The sequence below is a fragment of the Pelodiscus sinensis genome, unplaced genomic scaffold (assembly GCF_049634645.1).
Source record: "Pelodiscus sinensis isolate JC-2024 unplaced genomic scaffold, ASM4963464v1 ctg58, whole genome shotgun sequence".
Taxonomy (NCBI): domain Eukaryota; kingdom Metazoa; phylum Chordata; order Testudines; family Trionychidae; genus Pelodiscus; species Pelodiscus sinensis.
In genome coordinates, this window is record NW_027465922.1 from 96,278 (window position 1) to 116,746 (window position 20,469).

Here is a 20,469-nt window from a genome sequence, read left to right on the forward strand (position 1 = left end):
GGCCCACTCAGCTCCGCTTCCCCCCTGGGCCCCGCTCGGCTCCATTTCCCCCCCTCCCCTGGGCCCCACTCAGCTCCGCTTCCCCCCTGGGCCCCGCTTGGCTCCATTTCCCCCCCTCCCCTGGGCCCACTCAGCTCCGCTTCCCCCCTGGGCCCCGCTGGGCTCCATTTCCCCCCTCCCCTGGGCCCCACTCAGCTCCGCTTCCCCCCTGGGCCCCGCTCGGCTCCATTTCCCCCCCTCCCCTGGGCCCACTCAGCTCCGCTTCCCCCCGGGCCCCGCTTGGCTCCATTTCCCTTCCTCCCCTGGGCCCACTCAGCTCTGCTTCTCCCCGGGCCCCGCTTGGCTCCATTTCCCTTCCTCCCCTGGGCCCCACTCAGCTCTGCTTCTCCCGGGCCCCGCTTGGCTCCATTTCCCCCCTCACCTGGGCCCCACTCAGCTCCGCTTCCCCCGGGCCCCGCTTGGCTCCATTTCCCCCCCTCCCCTGGGCCCACTCAGCTCTGCTTCTCCCCGGGCCCCGCTTGGCTCCATTTCCCCCCCTCCCCTGGGCCCACTCAGCTCCACTTCCCCCTGGGCCCCGCTTGGCTCCATTTCCCTTCCTCCCCTGGGCCCACTCAGCTCCGCTTCCCCCCTGGGCCCCGCTTGGCTCCATTTCCCTTCCTCCCCTGGGCCCACTCAGCTCCGCTTCCCCCCGGGCCCCGCTTGGCTCCATTTCCCCCCCCTCCCCTGGGCCCACTCAGCTCCGCTTCCCCCTGGGCCCCGCTCGGCTCCATTTCCCCCCCTCCCCTGGGCCCCACTCAGCTCCGCTTCCCCACTGGGCCCCGCTTGGCTCCATTTCCCCCCCTCCCCTGGGCCCCACTCAGCTCCGCTTCCCCCCTGGGCCCCGCTCGGCTCCATTTCCCCCCCTCCCCTGGGCCCACTCAGCTCCGCTTCCCCGCTGGGCTCCATTTCCCCCCCCTCCCCTGGGCCCACTCAGCTCTGCTTCTCCCCGGGCCCCGCTTGGCTCCATTTCCCCCCCTCCCCTGGGCCCACTCAGCTCCGCTTCCCCCCTGGGCCCCGCTTGGCTCCATTTCCCCCCCCTCCCCTGGGCCCACTCAGCTCCGCTTCCCCCCTGGGCCCCGCTTGGCTCCATTTCCCCCCCCCGGGCCCCACTCAGCTCCGCTTCCCCCCTGGGCCCCGCTGGCTCCATTTCCCCCCCTCCCCTGGGCCCACTCACCTCCGCTTCCCCCCTGGGCCCCGCTCAGCTCCATTTCTCCCCCTCCTCTGGGCCCACTCAGCTCCGCTTCCCCCCTGGGCCCCGCTCGGCTCCATTTCCCCCCCTCCCCTGGGCCCACTCAGCTCCGCTTCCCCCCTGGGCCCCGCTCGGCTCCATTTCCCCCCCTCCCCTGGGCCCCACTCAGCTCCCGCTTCCCCCCTGGGCCCCGCTTGGCTCCATTTCCCCCCCTCCCCTGGGCCCACTCAGCTCCGCTTCCCCCCTGGGCCCCGCTCGGCTCCATTTCCCCCCCTCCCCTGGGCCCACTCAGCTCCGCTTCCCCACTGGGCCCCGCTGGGCTCCATTTCCCCCCCCTCCCCTGGGGCCCCACTCAGCTCCGCTTCCCCCCTGGTCCCCGCTTGGCTCCATTTCTCCCCCTCCCTGGGCCCCGCTCGGCTCCGCTTCCCCCCTGGGCCCCGCTTGGCTCCATTTCTCCCCCTTCCCTGGGCCCCGCTTGGCTCCATTTCTCCCCCTTCCCTGGGCCCCGCTCGGCTCCACTTCCCCCCTGGGCCCCGCTTGGCTCCATTTCCCCCCCTCCCCCTGGGCCCCGCTCGGCTCCACTTCCCCCCTGGGCCCCGCTTGGCTCCATTTCCCCCCCCTCCCCTGGGCCCCGCTCAGCTCCGCTTCCCCCCGGGCCCCGCTTGGCTCCATTTCCCCCCGTCCCCTGGGCCCACTCAGCTCCACTTCCCCCCTGGGCCCCGCTCGGCTCCATTTCCCCCCCCTCCCCTGGGCCCACGCAGCTCCGCTTCCCCCCCTGGGCCCCACTCAGCTCCGCTTCCCCCCTGGGCCCCGCTCGGCTCCATTTCCCCCCCTCCCCTGGGCCCCGCTTCCCCCCTGGGCCCCGCTCGGCTCCATTTCCCCCCTCCCCTGGGCCCACTCAGCTCCGCTTCCCCACTGGGCCCCGCTCGGCTCCATTTCCCCCCTCCCCTGGGCCCACTCAGCTCCGCTTCCCCACTGGGCCCCGCTGGGCTCCATTTCCCCCCTCCCCTGGCCCCGCTCAGCTCCGCTTCCCCCCTGGGCCCCGCTTGGCTCCATTTTCTCCCCCTCCCCTGGGCCCACTCAGCTCCACTTCCCCACTGGGCCCCGCTGGGCTCCATTTCCCCCCCTCCCCTGGGCCCACTCAGCTCCGCTTCCCCACTGGGCCCCGCTGGGCTCCATTTCCCCCCTCCCCTGGGCCCACTCAGCTCCGCTTCCCCACTGGGCCCCGCTGGGGCTCCATTTCCCCCCCTCCCCTGGGCCCCGCTGGCTCCATTTCCCCCCCTCCCCTGGGCCCCGCTCGGCTCCACTTCCCCCCTGGGCCCCGCTGGGCTCCATTTCCCCCCCTCCCCTGGGCCCCACTCAGCTCCGCTTCCCCCCTGGGCCCCGCTCGGCTCCATTTCCCCCCCTCCCCTGGGCCCCACTCAGCTCTGCTTCCCCCCTGGGCCCCGCTCGCTCCATTTCCCCCCCTCCCCTGGGCCCACGCAGCTCCGCTTCCCCACTGGGCCCCGCTCGGCTCCATTTCCCCCCCTCCCCTGGGCCCACTCAGGCTCCGCTTCCCCACTGGGCCCCGCTCGGCTCCATTTCCCCCCCTCCCCTGGGCCCACTCAGCTCCGCTTCCCACTGGGCCCCGCTGGGCTCCATTTCCCCCCCTTCCCTGGGCCCACTCAGCTCCGCTTCCCCACTGGGCCCCGCTGGGCTCCCATTTCCCCCCTCCCCTGGGCCCGCTCAGCTCCGCTTCCCCCCTGGGCCCCGCTTGGCTCCATTTCCCCCCCTCCCCTGGGCCCCACTCAGCTCCGCTTCCCCCCTGGTCCCCGCTTGGCTCCATTTCTCCCCCTCCCCTGGGCCCCGCTCGGCTCCGCTTCCCCCCTGGGCCCCGCTTGGGCTCCATTTCTCCCCTTCCCTGGGCCCCGCTCGACTCCGCTTCCCCCCTGGGCCCCGCTTGGCTCCATTTCTCCCCCTTCCCTGGGCCCCGCTCGGCTCCACTTCCCCCTGGGCCCCGCTTGGCTCCATTTCCCCCCCTCCCCTGGGCCCCGCTCGGCTCCACTTCCCCCCTGGGCCCCGCTTGGCTCCATTTCCCCCCCTCCCCTGGGCCCCACTCGGCTCCGCTTCCCCCCGGGCCCCGCTTGGCTCCATTTCCCCCCATCCCCTGGGCCCACTCAGCTCCACTTCCCCCCTGGGCCCCGCTCGGCTCCATTTCCCTCCCTCCCCTGGGCCCACGCAGCTCCGCTTCCCCCCTGGGCCCCACTCAGCTCCGCTTCCCCCCTGGGCCCCGCTCGGCTCCATTTCCCCCCTCCCCTGGGCCACGCAGCTCCGCTTCCCACTGGGCCCCGCTCGGCTCCATTTCCCCCCCTCCCCTGGGCCCACTCAGCTCCGCTTCCCCACTGGGCCCCGCTGGGCTCCATTTCCCCCCTCCCCTGGGCCCCGCTCAGCTCCGCTTTCCCCTGGGCCCCGCTTTGGCTCCATTTCTCCCCCTCCCCTGGGCCCACTCAGCTCCACTTCCCCACTGGGCCCCGCTGGGCTCCATTTCCCCCCCTCCCCTGGGCCCACTCAGCTCCGCTTCCCCACTGGGCCCCGCTGGGCTCCATTTCCCCCCTCCCCTGGGCCCACTCAGCTCCGCTTCCCACTGGGCCCCGCTTGGCTCCATTTCCCCCCCTCCCTGGGCCCACTCAGCTCCGCTTCCCACTGGGCCTCCCGCTTGGCTCCATTTCCCCCCCCTCCCCTGGGCCCCACTCAGCTCCACTTCCCCACTGGGCCCTGCTCGGCTCCATTTCCCCCCCTCCCCGGGCCCCGCTGGGCTCCATTTCCCCCCCTCCCCTGGGCCCCGCTCGGCTCCACTTCCCCCCTGGGCCCCGCTCGGCTCCATTTCCCCCCCTCCCCTGGGCCCCACTCAGCTCCGCTTCCCCCCTGGGCCCCGCTCGGCTCCATTTCCCCCCCTCCCCTGGGCCCACGCAGCTCCGCTTCCCCACTGGGCCCCGCTCGGCTCCATTTCCCCCCCTCCCCTGGGCCCACTCAGCTCCGCTTCCCCACTGGGCCCCGCTGGGCTCCATTTCCCCCCCTCCCCTGGGCCCACTCAGCTCCGCTTCCCCACTGGGCCCCGCTGGGCTCCATTTCCCCCCTCCCCTGGGCCCCGCTCAGCTCCGCTTCCCCCCTGGGCCCCGCTTGGCTCCATTCGCCCCCTCCCCTGGGCCCACTCAGCTCCGCTTCCCCACTGGGCCCCGCTGGGCTCCATTCCGCCCTCTCCTGGGCCCACTCAGCTCCGCTTCCCCACTGGGCCCCGCTGGGCTCCATTTCCCCCCCTCCCCTGGGCCCCACTCAGCTCCACTTCCCCACTGGGCCCCGCTCAGGCTCCATTTCCCCCCCTCCCCTGGGCCCCGCTCGGCTCCACTTCCCCCTGGGCCCCGCTCGGCTCCATTTCCCCCCCTCCCTGGGCCCCACTCAGCTCCGCTTCCCACCTGGGCCCCGCTCGGCTCCATTTCCCCCCCTCCCCTGGGCCCACTCAGCTCCGCTTCCCCCCTGGGCCCCGCTGGGCTCCATTTCCCCCCCTCCCTGGGCCCCACTCAGCTCCGGCTTCCCCCCTGGCTCCGCTCGGCTCCATTTCCCCCCCTCCCTGGGCCCCACTCAGCTCCGCTTCCCCCTGGGCCCCGCTGGGGCTCCATTTCCCCCCTCCCCTGGGCCCCGCTCGGCTCCATTTCCCCCCCTCCCTGGGCCCCACTCAGCTCCGCTTCCCCCTGGGCCCCGCTGGGCTCCATTTCCCCCTCCCCTGGGCCCGCTCGGCTCCATTTCCCCCCTCCCCTGGGCCCCGCTCGGCTCCATTTCCCCCCTCCCCCTGGGCCCCGCTCGGCTCCATTTCCCCCCCTCCCCTGGGCCCCGCTCGGCTCCATTTCCCCCCTCCCCTGGGCCCCGCTCGGCTCCATTTCCCCCCTCCCCTGGGCCCGCTCGGCTCCATTCCCCCCTCCCCTGGGCCCCGCTCGGCTCCATTTCCCCCCTCCCCTGGGCCCCGCTCGGCTCCGTTTCCCCCCTCCCTGGGCCCGCTCGGCTCGTTTCCCCCTCCCTGGGCCCCGCTCGGCTCCGTTTCCCCCCCCTCCCCTGGGCCCCGCTCGGCTCCGTTTCCCCCCTCCCCTGGGCCCACTCAGCTCCGCTTCCCCCTGGCCCCGCTTGGCTCTGCTTCCCCCCTGGTCCCTGCTTGGCTCCATTTCCCCCCCTCCCCCTGGGCCCCGCTTGGCTCCATTTCCCCCCCTCCCTGGGCCCCACTCAGCTCCGCTTCCCCCCTGGGCCCCGCTTGGCTCCATTTCCCCCCTCCCCTGGGCCCCACTCAGCTCCGCTTCCCCCCTGGGCCCCGCTTGGCTCCATTTCCCCCCCCCCCTGGGCCCACTCAGCTCCGCTTCCCCCCTGGGCCCCGCTCGGCTCCGTTTCCCCCCTCCTCTGGGCCCCGCTCGGCTCCATTTCCCCCCTCCTCTGGGCCCCGCTCGGCTCCATTTCCCCCCCTCCTCTGGCCCCGCTCGGCTCCATTTTCCCCCTGTTGCCCCCCTCCCTGGGCCCCGCTCGGCTCTGCTCCCCCCCCTCAGTGGGCCTTGCTCGGCTTCCCTTCCCCCCACTATCCCCTGTGACGGCGCGTTGGGGGTCCCCCGTCTCCTGCACCCCGAAATGGCACAAACAGACTGCACCAGCCGGTGGAATAGAGGAAGTTTATTGCCTCTCCAGGATACAGCACAGCACAGATGTAGTCTGGTCCCAGAGCTGGGCTAGGATGCCTCAGGCCCCCTTGAGATGGGGGAGACTGGGCCCCTAAACTCCAGCCCCTTCTCCTAGGCTCTCCTCCATGCTCCCAGACAGCAACTAACTAAATTCCCTTCCAGCCCTGCCCCCCAGCAGGGCAGCATCCACCTTCCTTTGTTCCTCTCCATGGGGGGTGTCTGGCCACTGGTTCAACAAGTTTGGCCTTACCTCTGCCTAGTGAGGTTTTCCCTGCTGGGTCTTGCTCCAGACAGCAGGGTCACCACAGCCCAGCAAGTCCCCCCACTACGTCACACCCCCTCCCCGGGCTCCGCTCCCCCCACTCCCCGCCTCCCTGGGCCCCCTGGCGCTGGGGGTCGGCAGAAGCCGGGCGCGTCAGCCGCTTGCCCTGGGCTCCCATGGGGGTGGCCCTGCGGGGGGGTAGGGGGGGAGGGGCTGGCTGCTGACACATCTGCCCCTCGGTTGCAGGGAGCTGCTGGAGGCTACCCCCTCACCCGTGGTCTTCTGCCACAACGACGTGCAGGAAGGTGATGTGGGGGGGCGGCCAACGGGCCCCCACAGACCAGCTCAGCCGGGCCCTGCTGGACTCCCCTGGGTGCCTGCGCGGCCCCGCTCTGGGGAACCTCCCTGGCCCCGGAACGGCCCCCCCCTCGGCCCCCCGCTCCCGGGACCCTGCGGGGAACCTCCCTGGCCCCGGAACGGCCCCCCCACGGCCCCCCGCTCCCGGGACCCTGCGGGAACCTCCCTGGCCCCGGAACGGCCTCCCCTCGGCCCCCCCGCTCCCGGGACCCTGCGGGGAACCTCCCTGGCCCCGGAACGGCCCCCCTCGGCCCCCCGCTCCCGGGACCCTGCGGGGAACCTCCCTGGCCCCGGAACGGCCCCCCTCGGCCCCCCGCTCCCGGGACCCTGCGGGGAACCTCCCTGGCCCCGGAACGGCCTCCCCTCGCCCCCCCCCCGCTCCCGGGACCCTGCGGGGACCTCCCTGGCCCCGGAACGGCCCCCCCTCGCCCCCCCCGCTCCCGGGACCCTGCGGGGAACCTCCCTGGCCCCGGAACGGCCTCCCTCGCCCCCCCCGCTCCCGGGACCCTGCGGGAGCCTCCCTGGCCCCGGAACGGCCCCCCCTTGGCCCCCCGCTCCCGGGACCCTGCGGGGAACCTCCCTGGCCCCGGAACGGCCCCCCCCTCGGCCCCCCGCTCCCGGGACCCTGCGGGGAACCTCCCTGGCCCCGGAACGGCCCCCTCTCGGCCCCCCGCATCCCGGGACCCTGCGGGAACCCCCCTGGCCCCGGAACGGCCCCCTCTTGCCCCCCCCGCTCCCGGGACCCTGCGGGGAACCTCCCTGGCCCCGGAACGGCCCCCCCTCGCCCCCCCCCCCCGCTCCCGGGACCCTGCGGGGAACCTCCCTGGCCCCGGAACGGCTCCCCTCGCCCCCCCCGCTCCCGGGACCCTGCGGGGAACCTCCCTGGCCCCGGAACGGCCCCCCCTTGGCCCCCCGCTCCCGGGACCCTGCGGGGAACCTCCCTGGCCCCGGAACGGCCCCCCCTCGCCCCCCCGCCTCCCGGGACCCTGCGGGGAACCTCCCTGGCCCCGGAACGGCCCCCCCTCGGCCCCCCGCTCCCGGGACCTGCGGGGAACCTCCCTGGCCCCGGAACGGCCTCCCCTCGCCCCCCCCGCTCCCGGGACCCTGCGGGGAACCTCCCTGGCCCCGGAACGGCCCCCCCTCGGCCCCCCCGCTCCCGGGACCCTGCGGGGAACCTCCCTGGCCCCGGAACGGCCTTCCCCTCGCCCCCCCCCGCTCCGGGACCCTGCGGGGAGCCTCCCTGGCCCGGAACGGCCCCCCCTCGGCCCCCTGCTCCCGGACCCTGCGGGGAGCCTCCCTGGCCCCGGAACGGCCCCCCCCTCGGCCTCCCGCTCCCGGACCCTGCGGGGAACCTCCCTGGCCCCGGAACGGCCCCCCTCGGCCCCCCGCTCCCGGGACCCTGCGGGGAACCTCCCTGGCCCCGGAACGGCCCCCCCTCGCCCCTCCCCGCTCCCGGGACCCTGCGGGGAACCTCCCTGGCCCCGGAACGGCCCCCCCTCGCCCCTCCCCTCCCGGGACCCTGCGGGGAACCTCCCTGGCCCCGGAACGGCCCCCCTCGCCCTCTCCGCTCCCGGGACCCTGCGGGGAACCTCCCTGGCCCCGGAACGGCCCCCCCTCGCCCCCCCCCGCTCCCGGACCCTGCGGGGAGCCTCCCTGGCCCCGGAACGGCCCCCCCTCGCCCCCCCCCCGCTCCCGGGACCCTGCGGGGAACCTCCCTGGCCCGGAACGGCCCCCCCTCGCCCCCACCCCGCTCCCGGGACCCTGCGGGGAGCCTCCCTGGCCCCGGAACAGCCCCCCCTCGCCCCCCCTGCTCCCGGGACCTGCGGGGAACCTCCCTGGCCCCGGAACGGCCCCCCCTCGCCCCCCCCCCGCTCCCGGGACCCTGCGGGGAACCTCCCTGGCCCCGGAACGGCCCCCCCCTCGGCCCCCCGCTCCGGGACCCTGCGGGGAACCTCCCTGGCCCCGGAACGGCCCCCCCTCGCCCCCCCCCGCTCCCGGGACCCTGCGGGGAGCCTCCCTGGCCCCGGAACGGCCCCCCCCTCGCCCCCCCCCCCCCGCTCCCGGGACCCTGCGGGGAACCTCCCTGGCCCCGGAACGGCCCCCCCTCGCCCCCCCCCGCTCCCGGGACCCTGCGGGGAGCCTCCCTGGCCCCGGAACGGCCCCCCCTCGCCCCCCCCGCTCCCGGGACCTGCGGGGAACCTCCCTGGCCCCGGAACGGCCCCCCCTCGCCCCCCCCCCGCTCCCGGGACCCTGCGGGGACCTCCCTGGCCCCGGAACGGCCCCCCCTCGGCCCCCCGCTCCCGGGACCCTGCGGGGAACCTCCCTGGCCCCGGAACGGCCCCCCCTCGGCCCCCCGCTCCCGGGGACCCTGCGGGGAACCTCCCTGGCCCCGGAACGGCCCCCCCTCGCCCCTCCCCCGCTCCCGGGACCCTGCGGGGAGCCTCCCTGGCCCCGGAACGGCCCCCCCTCGGCCCCCCGCTCCCGGGACCCTGCGGGGAACCTCCCTGGCCCCGGAACGGCCCCCCCTCGGCCCCCCCGCTCCTGGGACCCTGCGGGGAACCCCCCTGGCCCCGGAACGGCCCCCCCCTCGGCCCCCCGCTCCCGGGACCCTGCGGGGAAACCTCCCTGGCCCCGGAACGGCCTCCCCTCGCCCCCCCCCGCTCCCGGGACCCTGCGGGAACCTCCCTGGCCCCGGAACGGCCCCCCCTTTGCCCCCCCCGCTCCTGGGACCCTGCAGGGAATCTCCCTGGCCCCGGAACGGCCCCCCTTTGCCCCCCCCGCTCCTGGGGACCCTGCAGGGAACCTCCCTGGCCCCGGAACGGCCCCCCCTCGCCCCCCCCCGCTCTCCCCAGCCTGCTCTCCCCTCCCCAGGGAACATCCTGCTGCTGGCCGGGCGGGAGTCGCTCCCCACCGACAGGCTCATGCTGATTGACTTTGAGTACAGCAGCTACAACTACAGGTGGGGCTGGGGCGGCCGTGGGGGGGGCTACAAGGGCAGGTGGGCGTGTGCTCGGTGCTGTGCTGGCCTGTGTGGGGCGCCCCCTGCCCGCCTGGTGCTGTCCCTGGGCTGGGGGACCCACGTGGGGCTGTTGGGAGGGGGGGTTGGGGGGGCCTGGGGCTGGGGGACCCACGTGGGGCTGTCGGGAGGGGGGGTTGGGGGGGGCCTGGGGCTGTGGGACCCACGTGGGGCTGTCGGGAGGGGGAGTTGGGGGGGGCCTGGGGCTGTGGGACCCACGTGGGGCTGTCGGGAGGTGGGGGTTGGGGGGGGCCTGGGGCTGTGGGACCCACGTGGGGCTGTCGGGAGGGGGGGTTGGGGGGGGGCCTGGGGCTGTGGGACCCACGTGGGGCTGTCGGGAGGGGGGGGTTGGGGGGGGCCTGGGGCTGTGGGACCCACGTGAGGCTGTCGGGAGGGGGGGTTGGGGGGGGCCTGGGGCTGTGGGACCCACGTGAGGCTGTCGGGAGGGGGGGTTGGGGGGGGCCTGGGGCTGTGGGACCCACGTGGGGCTGTCGGGAGGGGGGGTTGGGGGGGGCCTGGGGCTGTGGGACCCACGTGGGGCTGTCGGGAGGTGGGGGTTGGGGGGGGCCTGGGGCTGTGGGACCCACGTGGGGCTGTCGGGAGGTGGGGGTTGGGGGGGGCCTGGGGCTGTGGGACCCACGTGAGGCTGTCGGGAGGGGGAGTTGGGGGGGGCCTGGGGCTGTGGGACCCACGTGAGGCTGTCGGGAGGGGGAGTTGGGGGGGGCCTGGGGCTGTGGGACCCACGTGAGGCTGTCGGGAGGGGGGGTTGGGGGGGGGCCTGGGGCTGTGGGACCCACGTGGGGCTGTCGGGAGGTGGGAGTTGGGGGGGGCCTGGGGCTGCGGGACCCACGTGGGGCTGTCGGGAGGGGGGGTTGGGGGGGGCCTGGGGCTGTGGGACCCACGTGGGGCTGTCGGGAGGGGGAGTTGGGGGGGGCCTGGGGCTGTGGGACCCACGTGGGCTGTCGGGAGGGGGTGTTGGGGGGGGCCTGGGGCTGTGGGACCCCCGTGGGCTGTCGGGGGGGTTGGGGGGGGCTGCCCGACGGGGGGCCCGGGGCACGAGGAGGCCCCTCACCTCCCTTTCCCTGCAGAGGCTTCGACATCGGCAATCACTTCTGCGAGTGGGCCTACGACTACACCCACGACACGTGGCCCTTCTACCGGGCCGCCCTGGAGGACTATCCCACGCGCCAGCAGCAGGTGGGGGCGGGGCGGCCGCCGGGGGGGCTCGGAGAGCGGAAGGCAGCTGGGCGGGAACCGGAGGGTTGGGGCGTGTGGCTGGGAGCACATGGGGGGGGGGGTCGTAAGGGAGCCCCCCCCCCGCAGGCCCTGGCTGACTCCCGGCCTCTCCCCTCCAGCCAGAAACCTGACAGCGCGTTGTTCTGCCCCGGTGTGCCCCCGCCCCCGCCCCCGCCTGTTCCCGCCCTGCGCGCTGTTCTACCCAGTGTGCCCCCGCCCCCGCCTGTGCCCGCCCTGCGTTCTGTTCTCCCCGCTCCCCCCGCCCCCGCCTGTGCCCGCCCTGCGCGCTGTTCTACCCAGTGTGCCCCCGCCCCCGCCTGTTCCCGCCCTGCGCGCTGTTCTCCCCGCTCCCCCCGGCCCCTGCCTGTGCCCGCCCTGCGCGCTGTTCTCCCCGCTCCCCCCGGCCCCTGCCTGTGCCCGCCCTGCGCGCTGTTCTCCCCACTCCCCCCGGCCCCTGCCTGTGCCCGCCCTGCGCGCTGTTCTCCCCGCTCCCCCCGGCTCCCGCCTGTGCCCGCCCTGCGTTCTGTTCTCCCCGCTCCCCCCGGCCCCCGCCTGTGCCCGCCCTGCGTTCTGTTCTCCCCGCTCCCCCTGGCCCCCGCCTGTGCCCGCCCTGCGTTCTGTTCTCCCCGCTCCCCCCGGCCCCCGCCTGTGCCCGCCCTGCGTTCTGTTCTCCCCGCTCCCCCCGGCCCCCGCCTGTGCCCGCCCTGCGCTTTGTTCTGCCCAGTGTGCCCCCGCCCCCGCCTGTTCCCGCCCTGCGCGCTGTTCTCCCCGCTCCCCCCGGCCCCCGCCTGTTCCCGCCCTGTGCGCTGTTCTCCCCGCTCCCCCTGGCCCCCGCCTGTGCCCGCCCTGCGCGCTGTTCTCCCCGCTCCCCCCGCCCCCGCCTGTTCCCGCCCTGCGCACTGTTCTCCCCGCTCGCCCCGGCTCCCGCCTGTGCCCGCCCTGCGCGCTGTTCTCCCCGGTGTGCCCCCGCCCCCGCCTGTTCCCGCCCTGCGCACTGTTCTCCCCGGTGTGTCCCCGCCCCCGCCTGTGCCCGCCCTGCGCGCTGTTCTCCCCGCTCGCCCTGGCCCCCGCCTGTGCCCGCCCTGCGCGCTGTTCTCCCCGGTGTGTCCCCGCCCCCTGCCTGTGCCCGCCCTGCGCGCTGTTCTCCCCGGTGTGTCCCCGCCCCCGCCTGTGCCCGCCCTGCGCGCTGTTCTCCCCGGTGTGTCCCCGCCCCCACCTGTTCCCGCCCTGCGCACTGTTCTCCCCGGTGTGCCCCCGCCTGTTCCCGCCCTGCGTGCTGTTCTGCCCGGTGTACCCCCGCCCCCGCCTGTGCCCGCCCTGCGCGCTGTTCTCCCCGCCCCTGCGTGTGTCCGCCCTGCGCACTGTTCTCCCCGCTCGCCCCAGCCCCCGCCTGTGCCCGCCCTGCGCGCTGTTCTCCCCGGTGTGCCCCCGCCTGTGCCCGCCCTGCGCGCTGTTCTCCCCGGTGTGCCCCCGCCTGTACCCGCCCAACGCGCTGTTCTCCCCGCCCCCGCCTGTGCCCGTCCTGCACGCTGTTCTCCCCGGTGTGCCCCGCCCATCCCCCCTGTCCTCGCCCCGAGCTCGCCGCCCTCTCTGGGGAGCCGCAGCTGCGGGGGAAGGGGCCAGCGTGGCGCCTCCTGCGGGCCGTGGTTTAGGGGAGATTGGCCCCGGCTGGGCCTCGCCCAGCCCCTGCCCACCCTGATCCTGCCCTGCTCTGCCTGCAGCTGCACTTCCTGCGGCACTACCTGGGGGAGGAGCCGGGGCGGCGCGGGGCCCTGACGCGCGAGGAGCAGGCCCGCGCCGAGGAGGAGATGCTGACCGAGATCAGCCGGTGAGTGAGCGAGCCGGCGCGGGGGGGTCCCCCCGACTGTGCAGGGGCTCGGCCTGGGGACGCCCCCTGCCCAGGACAGGGCTCCGAGCCATCTAGCAGAGCCAGGGGTCTGCTGCCGGCTCCGCCCGGGCTGGCTCTGGAGGGGCTCTCCTCACCGGTCACACCCACGTTTAGCCCGTCCGTCCCCGGGCCCCCTCCGGCGCCGCGGCCCCTGCTCGGGGGGCCACTCTCCCCAGGGGTCCGTGCCCCATAGGGCTTCCAGCCTGTGTGCCATGCGCCCTGACCCAGAGGGACTAGTGCAGCCCGGTTCTCCAGCCGGCCCCACGCAGGCGGGTGTATGGAGCTTCGCGCTGGGATACAAAAGCGCAGTCGCCTCCCCCGAAGCCCAGGCCCTCGCTTCCCAGAGCGTCTCTCCAAACGCGCCCGCTGTAGCCCCCCAGCCGGCTCACGGCCAGCGCCCATTACCCAACCCAACTCCCAGCCCCGAACTGCGAATGGAGAACAGCACAGGGCCCCGCCCCGCAGCTCCAGCGGCACCGACAGACTCCACCGGCACGGAGAGTGGAGCAGACAGACCCCCCTACGCCACACCCGCCCCGCAGCTCCGTACCGGCACCCACAGACTCCACCGGCCCGGAGAGTGGAGCGGACAGACCCCCCTACGCCACACCCGCCCCGCAGCTCCGTACCGGCACCCACAGACTCCACCGGCCCGGAGAGTGGAGCAGACAGACCCCCCTACGCCACACCCGCCCCGCAGCTCCGTACCGGCACCGACAGACTCCACCGGCCCGGAGAGTGGAGCGGACAGACCCCCCTACGCCACACCCGCCCCGCAGCTCCGTACCGGCACCGACACACTCCACCGGCCCGGAGAGTGGAGCGGACAGACCCCCCTACGCCACACCCGCCCCGCAGCTCCGTACCGGCACCGACAGACTCCACCGGCCCGGAGAGTGGAGCAGACAGACCCCCCTACGCCACACCCGCCCCGCAGCTCCGTACCGGCACCCACAGACTCCACCGGCCCGGAGAGTGGAGCAGACAGACCCCCCTTTGCCACACCCGCCCCGCAGCTCCGTACCGGCACCGACACACTCCACCGGCCCGGAGAGTGGAGCAGACAGACCCCCCTACGCCACACCCGCCCCGCAGCTCCGTACCGGCACCGACAGACTCCACCGGCCCGGAGAGTGGAGCAGACAGACCCCCCTACGCCACACCCGCCCCGCAGCTCCGTACCGGCACCCACAGACTCCACCGGCCCGGAGAGTGGAGCAGACAGACCCCCCTCTGCCACACCCGCCCCGCAGCTCCGTACCGGCACCGACAGACTCCACCGGCCCGGAGAGTGGAGCGGACAGACCCCCCCTCCGCCACACCCGCCCCGCAGCTCCGTACCGGCACCGACACACTCCACCGGCCCGGAGAGTGGAGTGGACAGACCCCCTACGCCACACCCGCCCCGCAGCTCCGTACCGGCACCGACACACTCCACCGGCCCGGAGAGTGGAGCGGACAGACCCCCCTCCGCCACACCCGCCCCGCAGCTCCGTACCGGCACCGACACACTCCATCGGCCCGGAGAGTGGAGCGGACAGACCCCCCTTTGCCACACCCGCCCCGCAGCTCCGTACCGGCTCCGACAGACTCCACCGGCCCGGAGAGTGGAGCGGACAGACCCCCCTCCGCCACACCCGCCCCGCAGCTCCGTACCGGCACCGACACACTCCACCGGCCCGGAGAGTGGAGCAGACAGACCCCCCCTTTGCCACACCCGCCCCGCAGCTCTGCACCGGCACCGACAGACTCCACCGGCCCGGAGAGTGGAGCGGACAGACCCCCCTACGCCACACCCGCCCCGCAGCTCCGTACCGGCACCGACAGACTCCACCGGCCCGGAGAGTGGAGCGGACAGACCCCCCTACGCCACACCCGCCCCGCAGCTCCGTACCGGCACCGACAGACTCCACCGGCCCGGAGAGTGGAGCGGACAGACCCCCCTACGCCACACCTGCCCCGCAGCTCCGTACCGGCACCGACAGACTCCACCGGCCCGGAGAGTGGAGCAGACAGACCCCCCCACGCCACACCCGCCCCGCAGCTCCGTACCGGCACCCACAGACTCCACCGGCCCGGAGAGTGGAGCAGACAGACCCCCCTACGCCACACCCGCCCCGCAGCTCCGTACCGGCACCGACAGACTCCACCGGCCCGGAGAGTGGAGCGGACAGACCCCCCTACGCCACACCCGCCCCGCAGCTCCGTACCGGCACCGACACACTCCACCGGCCCGGAGAGTGGAGCGGACAGACCCCCCTACGCCACACCCGCCCCGCAGCTCCGTACCGGCACCGACAGACTCCACCGGCCCGGAGAGTGGAGCAGACAGACCCCCCTACGCCACACCCGCCCCGCAGCTCCGTACCGGCACCCACAGACTCCACCGGCCCGGAGAGTGGAGCAGACAGACCCCCCTTTGCCACACCCGCCCCGCAGCTCCGTACCGGCACCGACACACTCCACCGGCCCGGAGAGTGGAGCAGACAGACCCCCCTACGCCACACCCGCCCCGCAGCTCCGTACCGGCACCGACAGACTCCACCGGCCCGGAGAGTGGAGCAGACAGACCCCCCTACGCCACACCCGCCCCGCAGCTCCGTACCGGCACCCACAGACTCCACCGGCCCGGAGAGTGGAGCAGACAGACCCCCCTCTGCCACACCCGCCCCGCAGCTCCGTACCGGCACCGACAGACTCCACCGGCCCGGAGAGTGGAGCGGACAGACCCCCCCTCCGCCACACACCCGCCCCGCAGCTCCGTACCGGCACCGACACACTCCACCGGCCCGGAGAGTGGAGTGGACAGACCCCCTACGCCACACCCGCCCCGCAGCTCCGTACCGGCACCGACACACTCCACCGGCCCGGAGAGTGGAGCGGACAGACCCCCCTCCGCCACACCCGCCCCGCAGCTCCGTACCGGCACCGACACACTCCATCGGCCCGGAGAGTGGAGCGGACAGACCCCCCTTTGCCACACCCGCCCCGCAGCTCCGTACCGGCTCCGACAGACTCCACCGGCCCGGAGAGTGGAGCGGACAGACCCCCCTCCGCCACACCCGCCCCGCAGCTCCGTACCGGCACCGACACACTCCACCGGCCCGGAGAGTGGAGCAGACAGACCCCCCCTTTGCCACACCCGCCCCGCAGCTCTGCACCGGCACCGACAGACTCCACCGGCCCGGAGAGTGGAGCGGACAGACCCCCCTACGCCACACCCGCCCCGCAGCTCCGTACCGGCACCGACAGACTCCACCGGCCCGGAGAGTGGAGCGGACAGACCCCCCTACGCCACACCCGCCCCGCAGCTCCGTACCGGCACCGACAGACTCCACCGGCCCGGAGAGTGGAGCGGACAGACCCCCCTACGCCACACCTGCCCCGCAGCTCCGTACCGGCACCGACAGACTCCACCGGCCCGGAGAGTGGAGCAGACAGACCCCCCCACGCCACACCCGCCCCGCAGCTCCGTACCGGCACCCACAGACTCCACCGGCCCGGAGAGTGGAGCAGACAGACCCCCCTACGCCACACCCGCCCCGCAGCTCCGTACCGGCACCCACAGACTCCACCGGCCCGGAGAGTGGAGCAGACAGACCCCCCTACGCCACACCCGCCCCGCAGCTCCGTACCGGCACCGACAGACTCCACCGGCTCGGAGAATGGAGCAGACAGACCCCCCTTTGCCACACCCGCCCCGCAGCTCCGTACCGGCACCCACAGACTCCACCGGCCCGGAGAGTGGAGCAGACAGACCCCCCCCCCTACGCCACACCCACCCCGCAGCTCCGTACCGGCACCGACAGACTCCACCGGCCCGGAGAGTGGAGCGGACAGACCCCCCCTACGCCACACCCGCCCTGCAGCTCCGTACCGGCACCGACAGACTCCACTGGCCCGGAGAGTGGAGCAGACAGACCCCCCTACGCCACACCCGCCCCGCAGCTCCGTACCGGCACCGACACACTCCACCGGCCCGGAGAGTGGAGCGGACAGACCCCCCCCCTACGCCACACCCGCCCCGCATCTCCGTACCGGCACCCACAGACTCCACCGGCCCGGAGAGTGGAGCGGACAGACCCCCCTACGCCACACCCGCCCCGCAGCTCCGTACCGGCACCGACAGACTCCACCGGCCCGGAGAGTGGAGGGGACAGACCCCCCTACGCCACACCCGCCCCGCAGCTCCGTACCGGCACCGACAGACTCCACCGGCCCGGAGAGTGGAGCGGACAGACCCCCCTATGCCACACTCGCCCCGCAGCTCCGTACCGGCACCGACAGACTCCACCGGCCCGGAGAGTGGAGCAGACAGACCCCCCTACGCCACACCCGCCCCGCAGCTCCGTACCGGCACCGACACACTCCACCGGCCCGGAGAGTGGAGCAGACAGACCCCCCTTTGCCACACCCGCCCCGCAGCTCCGTACCGGCACCGACACACTCCACCGGCCCGGAGAGTGGAGCAGACAGACCCCCCTACGCCACACCCGCCCCGCAGCTCCGTACCGGCACCGACAGACTCCCCCGGCCCGGAGAGTGGAGCGGACAGACCCCCCTACGTCACACCCGCCCCGCAGCTCCGTACCGGCACCGACAGACTCCCCCGGCCCGGAGAGTGGAGCGGACAGACCCCCCTACGCCACACCCGCCCCGCAGCTCCGTACCGGCACCCACAGACTCCACCGGCCCGGAGAGTGGAGCGGACAGACCCCCCTCCGCCACACCCGCCCCGCAGCTCCGTACCGGCACCGACACACTCCACCGGCCCGGAGAGTGGAGCGGACAGACCCCCCTACGCCACACCCGCCCCGCAGCTCCGTACCGGCACCGACAGACTCCACCGGCCCGGAGAGTGGAGCGGACAGACCCCCCTCCGCCACACCCGCCCCGCAGCTCCGTACCGGCACCGACACACTCCACCGGCCCGGAGAGTGGAGCGGACAGACCCCCCTCCGCCACACCCGCCCCGCAGCTCCGTACCGGCACCGACACACTCCACCGGCCCGGAGAGTGGAGCGGACAGACCCCCCTTTGCCACACCCGCCCCGGAGCTCCGTACCGGCTCCGACAGACTCCACCGGCCCGGAGAGTGGAGCGGACAGACCCCCCTACGCCACACCCGCCCCGCAGCTCCGTACCGGCACCGACACACTCCACCGGCCCGGAGAGTGGAGCGGACAGACCCCCCCTACGCCACACCCGCCCCGCAGCTCCGTACCGGCACCGACACACTCCACCGGCCCGGAGAGTGGAGCGGACAGACCCCCCTTTGCCACACCCGCCCCGCAGCTCCGTACCGGCACCGACAGACTCCACCGGCCCGGAGAGTGGAGCGGACAGACCCCCCTTTGCCACACCCGCCCCGCAGGTCTGCACCGGCACCGACAGACTCCACCGGCCCGGAGAGTGGAGCGGACAGACCCCCCTACGCCACACCCGCCCCGCAGCTCCGTACCGGCACCGACAGACTCCACCGGCTCGGAGAATGGAGCAGACAGACCCCCCTTTGCCACACCCGCCCCGCAGCTCCGTACCGGCACCCACAGACTCCACCGGCCCGGAGAGTGGAGCAGACAGACCCCCCCCCCTACGCCACACCCACCCCGCAGCTCCGTACCGGCACCGACAGACTCCACCGGCCCGGAGAGTGGAGCGGACAGACCCCCCCCTACGCCACACCCGCCCTGCAGCTCCGTACCGGCACCGACAGACTCCACCGGCCCGGAGAGTGGAGCAGACAGACCCCCCTACGCCACACCCGCCCCGCAGCTCCGTACCGGCACCGACACACTCCACCGGCCCGGAGAGTGGAGCGGACAGACCCCCGTACGCCACACCCGCCCCGCAGCTCCGTACCGGCACCGACAGACTCCACCGGCCCAGAGAGTGGAGCGGACAGACCCCCCTACGCCACACCCGCCCCGCAGCTCCGTACCGGCACCGACACACACCACCGGCCCGGAGAGTGGAGCAGACAGACCCCCCCCTACGCCACACCCGCCCCGCAGCTCCGTACCGGCACCCACAGACTCCACCGGCCCGGAGAGTGGAGCAGACAGACCCCCCCCCTACGCCACACCCACCCCGCAGCTCCGTACCGGCACCGACAGACTCCACCGGCCCGGAGAGTGGAGCGGACAGACCCCCCTACGCCACACCCGCCCCGCAGCTCCGTACCGGCACCGACAGACTCCACCGGCCCGGAGAGTGGAGCGGACAGACCCCCCTACGCCACACCCGCCCCGCAGCTCCGTACCGGCACCGACAGACTCCACCGGCCCGGAGAGTGGAGCGGACAGACCCCCCTACGCCACACCCGCCCCGCAGCTCCGTACCGGCACCCACAGACTCCACCGGCCCGGAGAGTGGAGCGGACAGACCCCCCTACGCCACACCCGCCCCGCAGCTCCGTACCGGCACCGACAGACTCCACCGGCCCGGAGAGTGGAGCGGACAGACCCCCCTACGCCACACCCGCCCCGCAGCTCCGTACCGGCACCGACACACTCCACCGGCCCGGAGAGTGGAGCAGACAGACCCCCCTACGCCACACCCGCCCCGCAGCTCCGTACCGGCACCGACACACTCCACCGGCCCGGAGAGTGGAGCAGACAGACCCTCCTTTGCCACACCCGCCCCGCAGCTCCGTACCGGCACCGACAGACTCCACCGGCCCGGAGAGTGGAGCGGACAGACCCCCCCCTACGCCACACCCGCCCTGCAGCTCCGTACCGGCACCGACAGACTCCACCGGCCCGGAGAGTGGAGCAGACAGACCCCCCTACGCCACACCCGCCCCGCAGCTCCGTACCGGCACCGACACACTCCACCGGCCCGGAGAGTGGAGCGGACAGACCCCCGTACGCCACACCCGCCCCGCAGCTCCGTACCGGCACCGACAGACTCCACCGGCCCAGAGAGTGGAGCGGACAGACCCCCCTACGCCACACCCGCCCCGCAGCTCCGTACCGGCACCGACACACACCACCGGCCCGGAGAGTGGAGCAGACAGACCCCCCCCTACGCCACACCCGCCCCGCAGCTCCGTACCGGCACCGACAGACTCCACCGGCCCGGAGAGTGGAGCAGACAGACCCCCCCCCTACGCCACACCCACCCCGCAGCTCCGTACCGGCACCGACAGACTCCACCGGCCCGGAGAGTGGAGCGGACAGACCCCCCTACGCCACACCCGCCCCGCAGCTCCGTACCGGCACCGACACACTCCACCGGCCCGGAGAGTGGAGCAGACAGACCCTCCTTTGCCACACCCGCCCCGCAGCTCCAGCGGCAGCGCCTGTGGCTCCTGGCACGACCACGCTGCCCTTGTACGCCAGGGCCTGGCCCCACCAACAGGGTCAGATCAGGCGACTTGCTCAGAACCAGGGCGACTTCCAGCCCCAGCCTGGCTCCTTCCCACAAGGCACCGAACAAGCCGCACCGACCCCTCAGCTGGCCCCCGACCAGCAGCAAGCCTCACAAGCAAAACCCCTCAGACACCCCAGTGCTCCCTGGGCCCCCCAGCTCCCCTCACACAGGGGAGAGGTTATAACCCATCCCCCACCTCCCCTCAGACACCCCAGTGCTCCCTGTGCCCCCCCCAGCCCCCTCACACAGGGGAGAGGTTATAACCCATCCCCCACCTCCCCTCAGACACCCCAGTGCGCCCTGGGCCCCCCAGCCCCGCTCACACAGGGGAGAGGTTATAACCCATCCCCCACCTCCCCTCAGACACCCCAGTGCACCCTGTGCCCCCCCAGCCCCTCCTCACACAGGGGAGAG

The 20,469-nt window shown here is 74.6% G+C and overlaps 1 protein-coding gene across 1 annotated transcript in view; it reads left to right on the top strand.

Annotated features, from left to right (window-relative positions):
* The window catches only part of CHKB (choline kinase beta), a 38,205-nt gene that overhangs the window by 12,320 nt on the left and 5,416 nt on the right, over positions 1-20,469 (top strand). Inside the window, exons 6-9 of the mRNA XM_075916727.1 lie at positions 6,431-6,489; positions 9,413-9,500; positions 10,646-10,754; positions 12,515-12,621. Coding sequence (XP_075772842.1) covers positions 6,431-6,489; positions 9,413-9,500; positions 10,646-10,754; positions 12,515-12,621 — 363 coding nt within the window. The remainder of the gene's footprint in view (positions 1-6,430; positions 6,490-9,412; positions 9,501-10,645; positions 10,755-12,514; positions 12,622-20,469) is intronic.